Here is a 19,402-nt window from a genome sequence, read left to right on the forward strand (position 1 = left end):
GGACGGGCTTGTGGGCCATGAAACGCTTTGCCGACTGTCTAATGCTCTGTGAGCATGCGTTATTACTGTTATTAACTGCGTTGATAACAATAATGAAGACAGAACCGCGTCTGGCGTGGCGATCGCATTGGCTTTGCTTGGTGCTTGTGCCAGAGGCAGGTAATAATCCCCAGAGAAGGCCTCCGTCCCTTCTTCCCTTCTCTACCCCCAGGAAAAGACCTTTTAGAAGGTCTGACCTCCCCACTCTCCCTGTCCAAAGAGAGGCTTAGGAAGTCAAAACCAGGAGAGTGAGGAGCTCTGGGTTTAAGCCCCTACCTGAGCCTCATGTGCTGTGCAAGCTCACTGAGCCATTTGCCCTCTCTGGGCTAAGAAGCTTCATTTTGTAAAGTTAGGCCCCTCTAGCGCTGCCACCTGGGGCTCAGTGCACCCCACTTGCCATCGCATGAGGCTTTGGCCCCGAGATGCCATCTGGACCAGGCCTGCAGCAAGTCTGATGCAGAGATGGGCTTTGAGCCTACAGTTGGGAAAGTTCTGGCCCACACTCAGCTGCCAGGTCAGAGGCCGCAGAAGTCATCTCCAGGGAGAGGAGATGACGGTTCAGGTGGGGCAGGACAGGCCGTCCCATTGGTGGGAGCCCGCAGTGTTCCCTGGGCCCGAGCTCCTTTCTGGCTCACAGATGGATGGACAGACGGATGGGTGGGAGCTAGATGCTGACAGAGCTCCCTCACCGCTCGCCTGCCTCCCTCTCGCTCCTCGGGGCTGTGTCCCCAAACAGCTCTGCCTGTGACTTTGTGCACAAGCCTTCCCAGCAAGGGAGAGAGAACAGGAGCCGGAAGCCACCCGGCTGCCCCAGCAATGCCCTGTGAAGTGCGGGTGATGATAATGACCTCACCCGGGGACCGTGGCCACCGAGTGGGAAAAGGGGCTCAGGTAGCACGGGGTGCATGGGGAACCTCCATAAATATTAGCTCTCTTCTTCCCTCCGCCCAGAATACTTCCGGCAGCTCCCTACTGAACCCCGAGGAGACACCCAACCCTGCAGCTCTGCACTCAGGCCACCCTCCCTTCACGAGCCCTCAGCTTCAGCCCAGCTGATCCGCAGCTGTCACGCTGTCCCACCTCCCCCCTTTGCCTGGGCTGTGTCCCCCGCCGGCCAAGGGACCTTTTGGTCTCTGTTGTCCTGTGTTGCTGATGTGTGTGCCTGTCTGCTCCCCTCAACCCTAACTAGACTGTGAGCCCCTGGAGGGCAGGGACCACCAGAGGCCCCTTGGGCCCCAGAGCCCGGCACAGAGCTGGACTCCACCACACCTGTCCACCCCATGAACAAGCGTGGCCCTGGAAGGGAGTGACACATGGTCAGTTTGTCTGCTCAGGCCTCTGCTGGCCCATCAGAACTCCCCGAGATGCTGCCTTTTAATGGAGGCTGCCCTACCCCACCCAGGAGTGACCCTCATCTCCTTGGGACCTAAGGTGCCCAGACTTCACCGTTGAGAGGTGGTGACCTAAGCCAGACCTCCCCATTTTACGGAGGACAAAACTGAGGTCCACAGAGGAGACGGCTGGCCTCAGGTCACACAGCACGTCAGCAGCAGACACCAGACTTGTTCCCAGTCCCCTCCCCCTCAGCCTAGGGTCCTCTCTATCAACCACCCCCTATGCTGTGTGTTCTGAGGGGCCCCATGGGAGCATAAGCAGGTGAAGGCTATAGGATGGTACCCAAGGGACCATGGACTTGGGAGCCTGGGGACACGGGGACATGGGGGGAAGGCACAGCATGCCCCCCACCCAGCCAGGGCCCCCCTCCCCAAAAGGTTCTCAACGTCTGTCCGCACCCAAAGACCCATGGCTTACATGCCTCTGGTTCCACTGCTGGAGCTGCAGCCCTTGGGGTTAAACATTGTCCCCTGCAGGGGATCCTGGAGCTGGGGAGTGGCAGCCTGGGGGTGACCTGGTCTGCTCTGTTCTTCCTCCTGCAGGAGGGGCAGCCAGGCTGTGAGGTCCTGGTGCGGGAGAGGGGCAGCCCAGGGAGGACGGCTGGGCTGGATGAATTTGACCCTTTGTGAAACCATAAAGATGGCTTATCGAGGGTGTGTGGATTCTCCATTATAAATGTAATACATGTGCACCATGGGAAATACAAAAAAGGAGGTAGCAGGGAGGACAGTGCTGGATTCCAGCTCCAAGCCTCCACTGTGGCAGGAAGAGAGGACTCGCCCTCACACCTGCCCTCCAGGGGCTCACAGGCTAGTGCGGACACCGGGCTGGGAGGCAGCCCCAGGGGAAGCCCTGGGGGGCAGTCCAGAGGAGAGAGGGGATGCCCTTTTGTTGGGGTCGGAGAAGTCACCTAAGAGGAGCGGCATTTGTCCTGAGCCGTGAGGAGGAGGTTTTGGAGAAGAGGTGTGGGAAGGGCATTCAGGCGGTGATAACTATGTGAGCAGAGGCGGGAATGGGGCTGGGGACCAGGGCTGGACAGAAGGGCCCAGGGAGCTGTGCTGCGCCAGGGCAGAGGGCGCAGTGCGGGAATCAGTGGTCAAGGGCCGGAAGAAGGTTGGGGTCTGATCCAGGGGGTGCTGACCAAGGTGTGTGGACTTTGGGGAGCTGTGGGGGGGTGTCTGAGCTGGGGGGCAATGGTCAGAGCGAAGGCTGGGCGTGCTGCCGGGGCACAGAGGGAGGCAGGACCAGAGGGGGAGTTTGATGCCCCCAACTTCTCTGGCCCATCTGATGCTAGGGCCTGGAGGACTCCCCAGGGCTCATCGAGGCTGGGTGGGGGGCATGCTGTGCCTTCCCCCCATGTCCCCGTGTCCCCATGTCGCGGGCAGAGGCCACCTCCCTGGCTTCCTCCTCCTTCCCCCCCTCCTCCCTGGCCTCCCAGTGCAGGGCCCCCAGCTCCCTGCTGAGATGGGAGTGATTAGATTAGAAGGTGATTTGGGGTCTGATTATCTTGGGTGGAAATTGGCCCCCTGTGTCTTTTTCCATCCCGCCCAGGACTGGGGAGGTGGGGAACAGCTCCTCCATCGCCACCCAGGCAGAGCCCACTTTTTCACAAACATGTTTGAGACCAGGGTGTGAAGGCTTCTTTCCTGGGGAAGAGCAGTGTGTGAGAAGCCGGACAAGGTCTTGGTCCCTCACCAGCTGGCGACCCTGGGCAGGCTGTTCTCCCTCAGTTTCCTCTCCTGTCGACCGAGGGCCAGTATGAGGCCTACTGAGATGATTGAGTGTGAAGGACTAGGGTTAGGGTTAGGGCACAAAGCCTGGAGCGGAGTAGGTAGCCTACAGATAAGATCCTACAGGGTTGCTGTCCCTGCTATCTACGCCCTGTGAATGCACTGAAGTGTGTTCAACCCTCACCTTTAAAGATCTACAGTGACCCCACCCTCACCCACATGTGACCTCTCTGGGCCTCAGTTTCCTCCTCTAATACTGCTGGTATTTAACAGTCCATCCTGCCAGCTCCCACACAAGCTGAGCCCGTGCATGAGAAAGCATTTTGTCAGCAAGTTATTGTAGCTCCCAGAGTCCCATAGTTGGGCCCAGATTCTCCCTGTTTGTGCCCCTTGTGGGGTACGTGTGCTTCAGGGTCTGTCTGAGATGGGAAGACACCAGGCCTGGGCTGATCGGCCTGGAGTTAGCGTCCGAGGTCATCCTGTGGTCCCCACTGTTCCCTGCTTGGGGACCGAAGAGGCTGGGAATGGGTAAAGAGCCAGCTGAGGAGCTCACCCGCTGAGAGCCCAGGTTCTGGTACAGCTTGCTGGGCTCCACGCTGCCTCTGGGAACCTTCATGACTTGGATTACCCATCATGGATGGACAGACCAACCTTTACCACCTCAAAGGAACTTACTGGAGGGTATCTGTCCGTCTGTAAAGCACTTTAAGATCCTGAGATCCTGGAGGCCAAGAGGCTGGAACACCACACGTGCACACGCACACAGGCACGTGTGCAAACACACACACACACACACGCACACAGTCTCAAGACATCTCTCAGATCCCAGAAGGAAAGGGAAGGGGTGGGTGAAACCTCTTGAAAAGTGAAAATAGATTCCTTGCTTTAAGGAAAGTGCTTCTTGCCCTGACTGAGAACCTCTTGACTCTTATTTTAGATACAATTCTAATGAGTTTGTCCACCTGGACTTCAAGTCTGAAGCAAATTGGGAGGCCAGGAGAAGGCCATTAGTGACAAGTGAGCCTGAAGACAGGAGGAAATGACCATCGATCTTGAGGGGAAAGAAGGAAAATCTCTCAACAGCAGAAGGAGTTCAAGAAGCAAGTCATCAGGGCTGTGTAGTGGCTGGGGTCAGTGGCCGTGGCTGTCTGTCTGGTAGACCAGGTATAGCTCTTCCTGTGCGGCCTGGGGATGGCTGGAGACCCTGCACCAGGCGGGACTGGATTGTTAGTTCTCCGCTGAAGGGGAAACTGTATGCTGCATCGTAGGGAGCTTTCTAGGCAGAGTGGTAAAAATGAAAATCGGAAAAAAAATGAACACCTGACAGGCCAAACTTCATTTATCTAGATTCTTTACTAAGCAGAGTGCCCTCTTGTCAAATAAAAGCTGACACAGAAACCCCAAAGATGAATAAAATTGGGGCCACTTTGACCAAAGGCCTCCCTTGCCCCCTATGGCTCCCCTCCTGCCCCCTGAAAGAATTCCAGGACCCTTTGGAACCCAGTTTTAAAAATCTAAAATTCTAGGAAAGGAGTTCTTAACTTTTCTTGCACCGCAGACCCCTGGGGAGGTCTGAGGTCGTCATGGGCCACCCCTATTCAGAATAAAGCTTTGAAATACATAAAATAAAATACACTGGATCACAAAGGAAGCCAATTAGATTGAAATAGTTAAAGTAATTAAAAAAGAATTAATGTGTGGTGTAGTAACATACGTGCTTCTTTATTAGCACACTGAATAACAAGATCCAGCAGTCAGGGTAATAATTGCCTTAGCTGTAAAATAAGGATAAGCCTAAAAAGTATCTGCAACAGCTATAAAGTGATATTAAAAAAAACCCATGATTTCTGTAACATATGTAATGGTATTGTGGCCACCACTGACACTCCTGGGGTTTATTGCCTATGTTCTTAATAGGGGGAAATGCTAAATTTCAGTTTGATGTCTGTGAAAATAAAGAGGTCATTGTTTTCTCATCCAACTTCATAGAGCCCTGAATTCTTTCCCCAGATCTTTGGGAAGTTGGTGGACCCCATTTTAAGCAGTCCTGTCCAGGGCTTAGTTGGCATTTTTTTTTTTTTTTTTTTTGTGGTTGCAGAACGAGGTCTGGTTCTAGATATATCATTAAGGAAAAGAGAGAGTGGTCCCTGCTTGGCCCGTAAGACTGGGAGAGGGGGAAGGGGAGAGAGAGGAGAGAGGAAGGGATTCTCTAGGAGCAGGTAGGAGGTGGTAGGCCTGAGCTTTCTGGGGGCCTAAGAATTGAGGTATAGCAGTGTTTGAGCTCCAGGCCCATCACAGCACTATCCCAAGGTGAAGTCATCTTTAAAGGACCCACCGTGAGTACACACCTTGAACCTTAACTGTAGGTGGTGCCCTAGGACCTCAGCAGGCAAATTGCCTGGAGTCAACTGAGACCGAGCGCCTTCCGCTCCTTGGGGGAGGGGGCTTGGGCCGTGCAATGGTAACTTGGCTTTCGTCCCCTTCCCCAGGGACTCATGTGATGGAGGGCTCTGGACGGATGGTGGTGACCGCCGTGGGTGTGATTTTTTTTTTTTTGCTGGTTGCAGAACGAGGTCTGGTTCTAGATATATCATTAAGGAAAAGAGAGAGTGGTCCCTGCTTGGCCCGTAAGACTGGGAGAGGGGGAAGGGGAGAGAGAGGAGAGAGGAAGGGATTCTCTAGGAGCAGGTAGGAGGTGGTAGGCCTGAGCTTTCTGGGGGCCTAAGAATTGAGGTATAGCAGTGTTTGAGCTCCAGGCCCATCACAGCACTATCCCAAGGTGAAGTCATCTTTAAAGGACCCACCGTGAGTACACACCTTGAACCTTAACTGTAGGTGGTGCCCTAGGACCTCAGCAGGCAAATTGCCTGGAGTCAACTGAGACCGAGCGCCTTCCGCTCCTTGGGGGAGGGGGCTTGGGCCGTGCAATGGTAACTTGGCTTTCGTCCCCTTCCCCAGGGACTCATGTGATGGAGGGCTCTGGACGGATGGTGGTGACCGCCGTGGGTGTGAACTCTCAGACCGGCATTATCTTTACGCTGCTGGGGGCCGGCGGTGAGGAGGAAGAGAGGAAGGACAAGAAAGGTAAAAGCCCAGCCCTCTTGTGGACCAGAGGAGGAGCTCTTAAGGCCACATTCTTTTGTTGTTGACTCATTCACTAGACAAAATAGTTATTGAGTGCCTTTTATGTCCATACCCTGTGCCAACAGCTTCCTCCTGTAAACCCCAAGGCCCTTCTTGGGCCAGGAGGCTCTGTCTGTTCCATCTCCAGGGTCTCGTTCCAGTCTCTGTCTTGTCCGGTCATGTCATGGGGGGCCCCCCTTCCCCCTGGGCCAGGCCAAGGGGGCTGAGCCTTTTCCTGAGTCTCCAGCTTCAAGTGTGACCTGTTCCCATCATCACCCCTGATACTGAGTAGAAATCCCCACCTGGGCGAATTCTTCCACTATTCTCAACTCCACTGAGCAGAGCTGCACACTCACCCAGTATAGAATCTCCCCAGAGGTGGGTCTTCTGGGGAAGGTGGCCAAATGTGTGCCTCCAAATGAACTGCCGTGAGCCTCTCCCCATTGTCCCCAGAGCTGCCGTCTCAGCTGGGTTCTGTCTCCTCCTCCCCCTGCAAACAAGATTCCTCACTCCATGGGCTCCCCTTGGTGCAGCAGGTTGTCGGCCTGGGCTACAGCTGCCTCTCAGAGCAGAGGAGGGATGGTTGGAAAACATGAGCCCCAATCCCATCAGACCAGGCCCAAATCCAAGGCCCAGCCTCTGGCCCAGAACAGCTGACTACTTACCCGACACTCACACTCGGTCTCGGGGACACCCCCCACTCTCACATCTGCAGTCTTTTGTCTCCTTCCCCAAGCTCCAGAGGAGGGGCCCAATACCCAGACCTTCTGGAGTCCAGGGGAAGGAGATGAGATAATAGATGACCCCTCCTTCAGTTTTAGGAGCAGCCAGCCTCCCTCCAGCTCTCGGAGGTCAGCCAGGCGCCAAGTCTGGGTCACGATCAAAGGATACTTGTTCCCAGGGGTAAAACCCATTTCCTGGTGGGGTGCCCCTAAGATCATGATGGCCCATCCAGCAGGAGCAATGGAAATAAGCTGTGATCTGGGAGAGCTGAGGTTGAAACTGAGGACCAAGTCTTGGCCAAGAGGCCCAGAGCACGTCAGGACAGCGTCCACGCAATGCCATAGCAGCTATGGCCAGCTGTGGCCCCAGGTGCGGGCAGTTGGGCAGGTTGCAGCAGCTTTGCCCACTTCCTTGGCCTCACTGGGGCCTGGGTGAGGGGCACAGGCACCCAGAAGCTCCCATGAGCCAGACCGGTGTTTCTTAAGATGCCAGCAAAGAAACAGGCCTCTTCTGCCCCAAAGCACGGGTCAGTCCCTTGCTGAACATTTACCTGCACTCCAACGAGATGGGGACATCAGTGTAGAAGGAAGAGGTGGGATGTGCAGGGGACGTGACAGAGGAATCTGGGAGGCCAGCCCAGCCCCTCGGGCCCCCACGAGCAGCACAGCCAGGCTGGACCTCCTCGGCACTTCCATTCCATCACCTCCACCAGGGACATTGCTTAGAGCCTCCCGTTTCAGGATGACCCCAGGTGTACCGGTGTGTGTGTGTGCGCGTGCGTGTGTGTGTGCGGTGCGCACACAAAAGGCTGTACGTGCTTCTCCTTCATTAACGTGTCTCAAAAATCATCACACAGGTGTGAAGAAGGGGGATGGCCTTCAGCTACCAGGTACAGTAAGACACCCCTCAGGGTAGATGGGGTTTTAGAAGTAGCAGCAGCCATTGACCCCCTGAGCCCTGGCCCTAGATCCCCAGCACACAGCTAAAGGGGGTACCTGACTGCTGGGGCTCTGCCCCGCCAGACCTCCACTGTGCCCCCGCGCACTGCCAGCCCCACGGGACCGGCCAGCACCCCGGTCTGCCTACCTGCCCTTCCAGGGCTTTCAGTGCAGATGGCACCACCACCACCTCCACACACCCTCAGCCCGCTCAGCACCCCACGACCCCACAGAGCCCGTCCCACCTTCCCCTCGCCTCACAGCACAGCCACCTTACCTGGCATCTATCTCTTCCCTCTCCTTCCCACAGAACCCATTTCCCCACCCCGAGAAAAAGCAACAAGAGTGAATTGGAGCACATCCTATCATTTTTGATTCCTAAATTAAGGAAAACTCGCTAGTACCTTCTCTGTCTCATGCACAAAATACCACATGCTTGATGTCACCTTTTAAATGGTGGGGCACCTCCTATGGGGGGTCACCAAGGCGATCTTTTGAGTGCCAGTTAGGGAAGGAGGAGCTGGCCACGGGCAGTAGCCTGAGTCAAGGGCATGAATCCTAAGTCACTGCCATGGACGGATGTTCTTCCGGGACACAGCAATGGTCATAGCAAGCACCCCTTCAGAATGGCCAGTGCCCGCACTGCACTGCTCGCTGAATATTTTGAATCGACTCCTGGCCATGAGCGCCTCTGGCCCTGATGGTCAGCCAGACCCTCTCCTAGAACCCTCTCTGAAAGGCACCCGCCTGACTGCTTGGGCCAACGGGGTGCCTCAGTCCAGACCTCACCACCAACAGTGCCACCCCGCGTAACCCCATTGATCATCCTCCATATTTTATTTCAAAGACCCTCCACGTCTGAGTTTTTCCCCCCGACTTCTGTGGCATCTCTATGGGAACATTTCACCTCCACCCCCAAATTTGAGTTTCTTGATCTCCAACGGAGATGTTGTTTTAAGAGTGTAGTCATCTTATTTCCCGCAAGTTGGTTCATGTCGATTGTTGTTGCTGTCCTGCGTTGTTGCTTTTCTCCATTGTGACACACTGCATTTTCCATCCCTCCCACCCCCGCAGCGGCCGATGGTGCGGCAGGTTCAAATGCTGCAGATAGTGCAAATACCAGCCTAGTCAATGGTACGTGTCCCACTCCCAGGGCGAGCTCTCGGTCTCGGTTGGATGGGCGTCTCCCGCACCCTCAACTCTGGGCTTGCCTCTCCCTAGTCTGGACGGCACAGACTTGGATGTGCATGGGCAGCTCGGGGACGGTCGTCCTCTCACACGGGGCAGGCGCTTAAGAGAGAAGCCACCACCGGGGATCCAGCTCTGCCCCCGCTCATGGCTGCCACGACGGCACTGGCTCCTGTTGGGCCCTTGACCCCCGGTGAAGCCCGGAACAGGGACGTGACCTTGGCTTCAGATCTGGCCCCCAAGAAGCAGCGTCCCGCCCGGCGTGGCCCTCTCCTAAGCCCGTTCCTGGCCCTGGCTTTGGGAAGGAGGCCCGGGGTCAGGACCGAGGCTGAAGCTGGCGTCTGGGTCCCCACTGAAGGCTCCGGTCCTCGACTCGCCAGTTCCCTCGAGGCAGGGGGACCCAGGCCAGAGCTCAGCTCCTGGACCCCACCCCGTAGCATGGCTGAGCCACTAGTAGACATTCTTCCTCTTCTCTCTCACGGAGCGAACGGGCCGGGGGTTCGCTTGGGCTCGGGCCTGGTTCTGCCCCTGGGATGTGGACTGGTGTTTCTTGCTGTTGCCTGTGCTGGAGCGTTTGTTCTGAGTCTCTGCATTCTTACTGGCCTCCTCGGGGATGAGTGGTGGGGGCAGAGGGCTGCCACTGTACCTGGGAGCTGCATCTTAACCTCCTGACACACAGGCAGGAAGGAATTCCATTCGCCTCCAAGATTTCTTATCTCTGTACCCTCCCATCTTCTCAGATACGTCCCCGTACCCAAATTAGGTGACATAAAGTCACCCAGACTGCTCCTGGGAGCTGTTAGGGCTTGGTCGTGAAACCATTGCCCTGGAGAACTGAAGGGGAGGGAAAGTTTTCTTTTTTCCAGCGCCACGCATCCCAGGCATCTCTGGCTGCGGGTTTCTCATCCATTATATCATTTACTCTTCACCACTCCTGGAAAACATGGAGCTCTCGTCCGCCTCATCCTCCCGTCCCCTGCCCTAGACCTCTGGCTGAGCCACCCGGATTCAAAGTGACCAAAGATGGAAGCAACCCCCGCCCCCGTAGATGTCAGGGGCTGAGCAAGACTGCTCTGTGAGCAGGGCCTCGCCAAGAAGGGCTAATTCGGGTATGGGTCTATTTCAGGCACAGGAGGAGAAATCAGGACAGCCTGGGGTGTGGGAGGTGTCATGTGTGAGGGAGGGGTGGCGAGAGATAACAGGAAGAACCAACGTAGGCAAACCCACGTCGGGGGGCAGGGGGGTGGCAGGGAGGAAACAGGAAGTGGCATCCTGCTTCCCCCAGGATGACAAGCCTGCTGGGCTCGGGGAACATATAGACCGCATCCAGACTAGTGGGTCCCAAAAAAGGGGCAGCCTCACTTGCAACTGTAGCAGAAAACTCCAAGTGTCCCAAGCAAAGCTGCAGGAAAAGACGGGGAACCGTCATTCCTTAACCACCTCCTGTGCACCAGGCACTTTGCAAGCATCTCATTGAATCCTCACAATAACCCTATGATTCAGAGTTTTTTGTCCCCGCTTTAAAGATGAGGAAACTGAGCCTCAGGGAGATCAAGACACTAGTCCAACGTCACAGAGCTAGAAAGTAGCAAAGCTGGGATGTGAACCCAGGCCTGCCTGGCTCTAAAGTGTGTGCCACTCTTGCTGGTCTCTTGTAAACTTCACAAGGAGGTTAAGAAGTCTTCCCCACCACCAGCGCCCCTGACCAAGGAAAGGATCCTGTGGTCAAAGGTGTTTAAGAACCCACTGGGTAAAATTGGTTTCTTCCTTGTTGCAGAGGGACAGCCTTGATTGTGCTGTGTGTGGCGGAGACTTACAGAGCCACGCAGGGTTTCCCAGGCTGATTTGGCTGCGGGACCTTTCCTGGCTGAATGTCATGGGATTGGTAGGCCCCCAAACTATACTTTGGAACCAGTACTCTAAGCTGTTGCTGCCCGAATTGTGGTCGGAGGGCCGGAAGCCTGGGCATCTCCCAGGAGTTTGTTAGAAATGCAGAATCTCAGGCCCCACCCAGACCTGAATGAGAACCTGCGTTCTAACGTGCTTTCCAGGCTCCAGGCAGAGTGCAGTAAAGGCTGAGGGGTGCTAAGCTGAGCCTTGGTGAGTGAGAGAATTAACTGTTCCTTTCCCCTCCTTCGTCTGAGCCAAATCAGGATGACCTGGATGTGGAAAACACACTCAGGTGGCAGGATGCCCCTCTCACTCCACTCCCCCAAGCCCCTCCCAACTGAAAGGTAGGGGTGTTCCATTTATTTTGGAGGCATTATAATCGCCATTTTTATTTTATTATTTCTCTTATATTTATTGATATATCACTATAGAATACATCACGATTAATTATACATCACTCTTAACTCTGGACATTAACAAGGTACTTTGCAGTGCTTTCCATAAGCATCACCTTGGTTGAAAGTGTTGTTTTTCACAGGGAGAGAAACAGAGGCACAGGGAAGGGAAGTGACACCTGCCAGGTCTCCTATTTAGGACCGGGTCTTCTCACCATGGACCTTCCACATCGAAGCTTTCTGCACCCATGGCCCTCACAGTGCATGGAGAGGACAGACCCATTTGGCAAAGCTGCATCTAGCATCTGATACAGAGGGGCTTCCAGGTCTCCGCCCCGGTTCCCCATCTTGGGTCCTGTCCTCCATCTCAGCTCCCCTGAATCACAGCCCATCTTCCACGTCCCATGGGGGACCAGAGCAACGTCCCACCACAGTTCCAGGGCCGGGCGAGTACCCATCTGGCTAAGGAGAACCCCAGATGAGTCGCTTGCTTCTGAGAAACCAGGCCATCTGCACCAAAGCACCCCTAGGATATGGCTCCCTCCCTCAAACATATGCATTGTTGATTATTTTTCTGGCCGTGTGGTCACTATGCAGATAAAAGAGGAAATTGCTAGCTTGGTTGCTGGGCACATGCGGGCTATTGCATCTGATAATATGCGATGCAGATAGAGGCCCCTTTGTGCCATCTAACACCAAACTATGGAAGAGGAGTCCTCTGGTGCCCTTTAGCCCAGTTAGTAAAATTATTTTTAAAAATAATTATTGTAGTTAATTCCTATTGGTTCCAAAACGCCTTTTTCTGTTTTGTTTCTAATCCAGCAGAAAGAATTTTACAATAGAGCAACGGGGACCTTTCTCTTTAAACCCCCGGGGCGGGTCACTGACCCTTCGCTGGGAGAGGCAGTGGGAACAGCCCTGCACTGACCTTGGAGTGATGGTGCGGGGTTGGCATCCAGGAAGCCCCTTCTCCCCTCCGAGTCACCTATAACGGATATGGTAGTGGGGATGACGGTGTTTATTGAACTTCTCACGCAGCCTCAGGGCAGTCATCAGGATGCTCTATAAATGACAGCTGCCTCTGAACCTCCCTCGGCCCCAGTTTCCTCATCTGTAAAATAAGAGTGATGAAAACCCCTCCCGCCCCACCTTGCAGGGTGTCAGGAAAACTGCCAAGATCGGAGACACTTGCAAACTGCCAAAGGCTGCTGGGCGAGTGGTTGTCACTAAGGCAACTTTTAGGAGCTCCAGGGAGGCGATGTGGCCACCCCTTGTTACAGAGATGGAAGCGAGGCCTGGAGAGGTGAAGCCACATGGCTAGTTGGTTTCGAAACAGCAGCTTCAGGAGCCCAGTCCCACCGGTGCCGCCTCAACACCTGCCCTCCCCCTGGCTCGGGGGACTGGGGGTGGCTGCATTCTCCCCGATGGGGGCAGAAATGTGCATGTACTTTGGGGCCAGCTCTCCATTTACCAGCTGAGACCTGGCAGAGACCCTGCTGAGTTGTCCCTGCCTGAGCCGCAGTTTTTTCATCTGTCAGTGGGTGTGATCTGGAGCGTCCCGGTAGGGATGTGGTGAGGCCCAGATGAAACTGTGGTGGTCATGTATGTGCCTGGAACATGAGCTGTGAAAATCTCGTTCTCAGCAAATGGCTGGGGCTGGGGGCAACCTTCTCAGAGTCCTTCTGAGGTGGCAAGCCATTGGGCAAAGCTCGGGGTGAGCCCGTGGGACAGGAGGGTGCCCCCCCGAGCCCTGCAGTGCCAGCAGGGGGAGACAGGTGTCTGGCTACCAGGCAGCAGTCACCAATACCTCCTACCCTGTGAATGCAGGCCACACGCCTTGGGCTGAGACTGGGTAGGAGGCCTCCCCGGCGGCCCTGATTAGGGGGTGGGGAGCCCCAGACCCAGCACTAGGCAGCATCTGTCCCTGATAGGCAGGGCTGGGGTGGGGGGCTGGGGGCACCCAGGGGATCCCACCAGCCAGACTTCACCTGTCTGCTGTAGCCTGAGCTGGTCAACCCAGAATAAAGAGCACACAGCTCAGTGGAGGGGAGGGGTCGGCAGCTTCCCCTTGGGAGCCAGGGCACTGCCACCAGGCCCCTGGACACATGTGGGCACCTCAGAGCCCACCGCTGGGGGACCCCTGCCCGCCCTTTGCCTGAGTCACTCTCAGTGAGGCTGGGCGGGGGTTTCTCCATGTCGTGGCTTCACACCCCTTTACCAGGAGAAGCAGAAAGTGGAATCATCCCTCCTGGAGCCAGAAACTAAGGAACACATTGACCAAACTCCTCCCCATTCTAGAATCAACCTCTCTCTCTCTCTCTCTCCCTCCCTCCCTCTCTCTCTCTCTCTCTCTCTCTCTCTCTCTCTCTCTCTCTCATCTTTCCCTTTGCCTCCTCTCAGCCCGCAAAAGGCACCAACCAAATTCCACATTAATCACTGGGGACCTCAGATCTCCCACTCCTTCTGCTTCCTGCCAACCAACTATGGTTCCTTTACCCTCAAAGGCTGCCAGTTAACCTGTAAAATGCTTAGGGCCAAAATAATCCCAGAAGCGCTCTCTCTGTGCCCCCAGAGAATCAAGAGAAAGCCTGCAGCCACCACGGGTTTGCTCTTGTCTCAGGGGCCTCCCCGGCGTCCCTGCACAGAAGAGCGGAGCCGGCTTGGCCCTCCCTCCATCTGACATGAATGTCTGTGGCCCTGTTGCGTCTTCATGGTGACCAACGTGTGTTGTCTGATTCTCTGTTGTCTGTTAAAATTCTTTGTCGTATAGGTAAAATGCAGGATGGCAATGTGGACGCCAGCCAGAGCAAAGGTAACCCTTTTGTATTAACCTGTGGTCCCTGCGGCCCCTCCCCGCCGGTTCTGAGGGCCACAGCAGAGGCAGACGTCCATGCCTATGAGCGCCTGACACCTTTGGGGGGAGGGGGTAGCTGTGATCACATGGTGCCAGGTCAAATGGAGGCATTACCCGTTGAGGACAGGCCACCACAAGCCAGCTTCTCCCCAGCCTTCGAGCTATGCTGCCCATTCAGCTGAAGACTTGAAGCTCGGTCTTTGAGATCTTCAGGGGCTAAGGGATCAGGCCACAGGCCCACCAGTCAGGCCTGTGCTGAAGGGGAGGAGCTTGACACCTGTGGATGAGGACACTCTCTTCTGCTCTTTAAGCCCCCTTTGTGTCCCTTCTGTCTAGTGACTACTTAATATCCAGCAACATGGCCCGAGGACCAACTGGGCAAAGCCCAAGCCTGTGTCTCGTCTGAATGTGGAGAAGTTGAAGAGCCACTGGGGGAAGGGTCTGTGGGCTTGTTCGGGCCCAGAGGGGACCTTAGCCCACTCCTGCTGGAAATCCAGGGTGGAGCCGTGTCACTCCCTGCTGCGTCCTGAATTCCAGGTCCAAGGCAGCCAGCGGCCCTGGGGCCAGGGTCTCCAGCAGGAACAGGCCAACCCCCCATCACGGGGAACGTGTGCCAGCCATGCGGGGGCCCAGGCTGGGGAGTGAGGGCCTCACCGTGCTCCGCTGGGCAGTTGGGTGGGTGCCAACATCCCCACCCTGCAGGCTAACCTGTGTGTGTGCGTGTGTGTGTCTGTGTGTCTGTGTCTGTGTGTGTGCACGTGTGCTCTGCCCCCTGCAGCCAAACAGCAGGACGGGGCGGCCGCCATGGAGATGCAGCCCCTCAAGAGTGCCGAGGGCGGCGACACTGACGACAAGAAGAAGGCCAGCGCGCACAAGAAGGAGAAGTCGGTGCTGCAGGGCAAGCTCACCAAGCTGGCTGTGCAGATCGGCAAGGCGGGTGAGCGCGCGGCCCCGGGAGCTGGCACGGGGGGCACGCGGCGTGCAGGGGGACCCCAGGCAGGGCCCTGCCCCTACCTGGGCCTCAGTTACCTCCTCTGCAAAGCGAGGGCTTGCATGAGACCCACCTCCTCTGCCACAAACCCAGTCTGAGTCCTTATACAGTAGGCGCTCAAGTCGCACTTAGGCAGAAGAGCGAAGGTAGAAGCGTGGGCTCTGGGGGCGGGGCCTGCCTGTGTTCTTGTCCAGCTACAGCTCTGGGAACTTGGGGCTCTGGGGGCGGGGCCTGCCTGTGTTCTTGTCCAGCTACAGCTCTGGGAACTTGGGCAGGTACCTTTACCGAGCTCTGAGCCTCCGCCTCCTGGTCTGTGGACCTGGGATCCTGTAGTCCCTGCTCCACAGGTTGCTATGAGGAGTAAAGATTATTTACCCGGACGGACGCTCAGCATTTGGCAGGTGTGGTGGCTGCACAGGGGGCAGACCCTGAGGGGCCTGGAGTTTGCAATGCAGGCTTTATTCTGAGGACAGCGGGAGCCCTGGAAGAGGTGTGAGCAGGGGCGGGCAGGGATGGGGTTGAGCTGTATGGTGACCGCCCAGCTGCCGTGCAGGGGAAAGACTGAAGGAGTAGAGGGCAGTGCCAGGAGCCCAGTGAGAAGCCCCTTGTTTGAGGCCCAGCTGAAGCCGGGTTTCCCGAGTTAGTAGCTGCAGGTGATGGCTGATGACGGCCCCTCTTGCCCCGGAAGCCAAGCCCGGAAGCAAGGTGAGCCCTGCTGCCCTGACACGGCCTTGGCCTCCCCTCCCGGGTGAGGATGTGGCAGATGCCAAGGCCTCCCCACCTGGCTGCCTGCTGCTCCATGGCTGTCTCCCGTCTCTAATTATAGGCACCACAGCGTGGAGAAAAGAGGCAAATTACAGGCTTGACTGTCTATATTTAAACTTGGGGGCCTGATGACAGCTCCCGGCTGCTGGGAGCTTGGCTTCCCGCCTCTGCAACTGTCAGACAGGGATCGAGCCGGCTCTGTGTCTCCGCAGCTGGCGGTGCAGGCGGGGCAGTGATGGGTCCAGGGATTTCCTCCATCCCCGCCACAGAGAAATCTCCACGGAAACGTGGCTCTGGAGGGCAGGGAACCAAGCGACGAGAACCACCGCGTGGCCTTCACAGTCCTCACTCATCTCCCTCCCCTGCTCAGCCCTGCCGGGCATGGAGTTCAGAGTTGAGCACTTCTGGTTCAAGTCCCATCTCTGCTTCTCTCCTGGGCTGAATTCCCTGAAAGCAGAACCTGAGATGGGTGGGTACAGGATCTGGCGGGGTGCTCTCAGGTGAGACCAGTAAAGGGTCAAGGATGCAACAGAGCCCAGGAAGAAGCAGAGGCAGCCGGGGGTTCTGGAGAAATCCCAGTCTCCACCTGATCTTACGGGGAGCTCTGGAGCATGGCACCTCTGCAGGGTCTGACCTGCCCTGCAGCAAGGTGTCTGGGCTTCTGGACCTCCACCTCAGCCATTGGATATTGGCCTTCAAATTGGGGTGGGTGGACTCCCAGACACTTTGTGACAAGGAGACGCCAGTTGCCCAAGCATCATCCTCCTCTGGCAGAGGCTTCAGGTGTGGGCAGCCTCAGTGGCAGCTGTGCAGCACATGCAGCAGATGCAGGTAGTCGAGTGCACAGGGCTGGCAAGAGAGATCCTGGCAGCAGCCAGGATTAGCACCTGCAGGTGCTAATTCTACAGTGCCTCCCTGGCCTGTGGCCTCGGGCAGGTCACTTCCCCTCCCCGAGCCCCTGCTGTTGCCTCAGCCTGGAACACTCTTCCCCCAGGTCACTACCTGGCTGCTCATCGTTCCTCTGTCTGCTCAAATATCACCTCCTCCAGGAAGCCTTCCCTGGCCACCCTAGCTAAAGTAGCCACTGGATCTACCAGGCCATGTCGCATTTTTTTTCTTTTTCTTTTTAGTTTTATTAAGGTATAATTTATATATTAAAAAATTGCACACGTTTAATGCACACGTGATGAGTTTCCACATATGCATATGCCCATGATACCAGTCACCACAACCAAGGTACTAAACCTATCCACCACCTCCAAAAATTCCCTTGTGTTCTTTCATGGGTTTTTTCGGGTTTTGTTTTTTGGGAAAGAACACTTAAGATCCTCTTAAGCAATTATGAAGTGCACAATACCGCATTGTTAAACTGTCGGTGCTATGCTATACGGCAGAGCTCTAGAACTTTCTCATCTTGCATAACTGAAACTTTTTCCCCACTAAAAACAGCTCTCCTTTTCCCCTCCGTGCAGCCCCTGGCAACCTCCCTTCTATTCTCTGCTTCTATGGGTTTGACTCTTTTAGATTATTCAGATAAGTCCTTCTGTGTCTGGCTTATTTTACTGAGCATAAAGCCCTTCAGGTCCAGCCATGTCGTTGCAAATGGCAGGATTTCCTTCTTTTTAAAGCTGAATAATATTCCATTGTACGTGTAGCCCACATTTTCTTTATCCTTTCATCTGTCAATGGACGTTTGGGTTGTTTTCGTATCTTCAGCCTATGTCACTTCCTACCACGTCATCCTGGAGTTTTTCTCGACAGCGTTATCTGTATCTGAATTATCTTGTTCGTGTGTTTGTTTCTCGTCTGCCTCCCCCTCTAGAATCTCAGCTTCCCAAGGGCTGAAAGGGACTCTGTCCTCTTTACTGCTGTGTCCCTAGTTCCTGGAATAGGAAAGAGTATGTACCTGAAGGCAGGAGGAAATAAGTGGTACCCTCTGCACATCCTATTGTGTGAGGGCACCGTGCGAGTAGTTACTGATTCACACGATCACTCAGCACCTACAATGCGTCGGGCACTGTACTAGGCAATTTACACGTATTCATCGCATTTGATCCTTACAAAACCATGTGAAATAAATATGCATCCCCATTGTACAGAGGAAGAAACTGAGGCTCTTTGAGGATTAAGGACTTGCCCCACGCCACCAAGCTGAGCTGGGGTGTGAGCTAGGGCCTGCCTGACCCCAGAGCCCTTTGAGCCAAGGCTTTGGTCCACATCTCCCTTCCCGGGGCCCCGCACCCCCAGGAACCCCCTGACGGCTCTCCTCCCACCCGTGTCACAGGTCTGGTGATGTCAGCCATCACGGTGATCATCCTGGTGCTCTACTTCACCGTGGACACCTTCGTGGTCAACCAGAAGCCGTGGCTGCCTGAGTGCACGCCCGTCTACGTGCAGTACTTTGTCAAGTTCTTCATCATTGGTGTGACGGTGCTGGTGGTCGCCGTGCCCGAGGGGCTCCCTCTGGCTGTCACCATCTCACTGGCCTACTCGGTGAAGGTGAGGAGGGGAGAGCAGGGCGGGCCAGCTGATGCCACTGAGATCGGCTGCCCCCAGCTGGGGATCCGTGGGGTGGCCGGCGGGGCCAGTGCCGGGTGCTGAGAGAAGAGCTAAGTAGTGGGAGTGGGGACGGAGGGAGCTCGGAGAGAGGATGCATGCAGGTGGCTGAAACTCACATGCCTCCAGGAGAGCCACACCCTGGCTAAGGGGACAGCTGTTATTCAGCACAGCCAAGTGTCACCTTGTAGGGATGGGGTCCAGTGTTGTCAGATATTCAGATTTTTTCCAAGAGAAGCCAGAAATCTGGACCTAACATAAAATCTCCTGATTTTTAAACATTGACAGTCAACTCAACTTAAAAAAAATGAATTAGATGCAGGTATCACCCTACAGGCCCACACCCACCCCTGTCCCACCAAACGTAGGCAGAAGCCTGGCCATCGCAGCCTTAGGCCCCACTGTAGCCACAGTACTTGTATGACTAATCTCGGAGTTTGCTCCCTGAAGTTTGAAAGGGATAAGCCTAAAATAAAAAGGATGTCTGGTTTTATGAAAGCCCCTCCTCGGACTTCCTTGGTGGCGCAGTGGTTGAGAATCCACCTGCCAATGCAGGGGATACGGGTTCGAGCCCTGGTCCGGGAAGATCGCACATGCCACGGAGCAGCTAAGCCCGTGCGCCACAACTACTGAGCCTGCGCGCTAGAGCCTGCGAGCCACAACTTCTGATCCCACACGCCACGACTACTGAAGCCCACGCACCTAGAGCCCGTGTTCTGCAACAAGAGAAGCCACCGCAATGAGAAGCCCGTGCACTGCAACGAAGAGTAGCCCCCGGGCTTCCCTGGTGGCGCAATGGTTGAGAGTCCGCCTGC

At 55.7% G+C, this 19,402-nt stretch overlaps 1 protein-coding gene across 4 annotated transcripts in view; it reads left to right on the forward strand.

Annotated features, from left to right (window-relative positions):
* Positions 1 to 19,402, forward strand: part of ATP2B2 (ATPase plasma membrane Ca2+ transporting 2) — a 161,426-nt gene that overhangs the window by 96,761 nt on the left and 45,263 nt on the right. For 2 of the 4 annotated variants that reach the window (XM_007446330.1, XM_007446331.1), the window contains exons 5-8: positions 6,123 to 6,248; positions 14,192 to 14,233; positions 15,054 to 15,212; positions 18,316 to 18,530. In XM_007446330.1, coding sequence (XP_007446392.1) covers positions 6,123 to 6,248; positions 14,192 to 14,233; positions 15,054 to 15,212; positions 18,316 to 18,530 — 542 coding nt within the window. Of the gene's footprint in view, positions 1 to 6,122; positions 6,249 to 7,866; positions 7,900 to 9,022; positions 9,083 to 14,191; positions 14,234 to 15,053; positions 15,213 to 18,315; positions 18,531 to 19,402 lie in introns of all 4 variants that reach the window. The other 2 variants (XM_007446329.1, XM_007446332.1) reach the window with 2 other exon arrangements.

This window comes from Lipotes vexillifer, unplaced genomic scaffold (assembly GCF_000442215.2).
Source record: "Lipotes vexillifer unplaced genomic scaffold, Lipotes_vexillifer_v1.1 scaffold3384, whole genome shotgun sequence".
In the NCBI taxonomy this organism is placed as follows: Eukaryota; Metazoa; Chordata; class Mammalia; order Artiodactyla; family Lipotidae; genus Lipotes; species Lipotes vexillifer.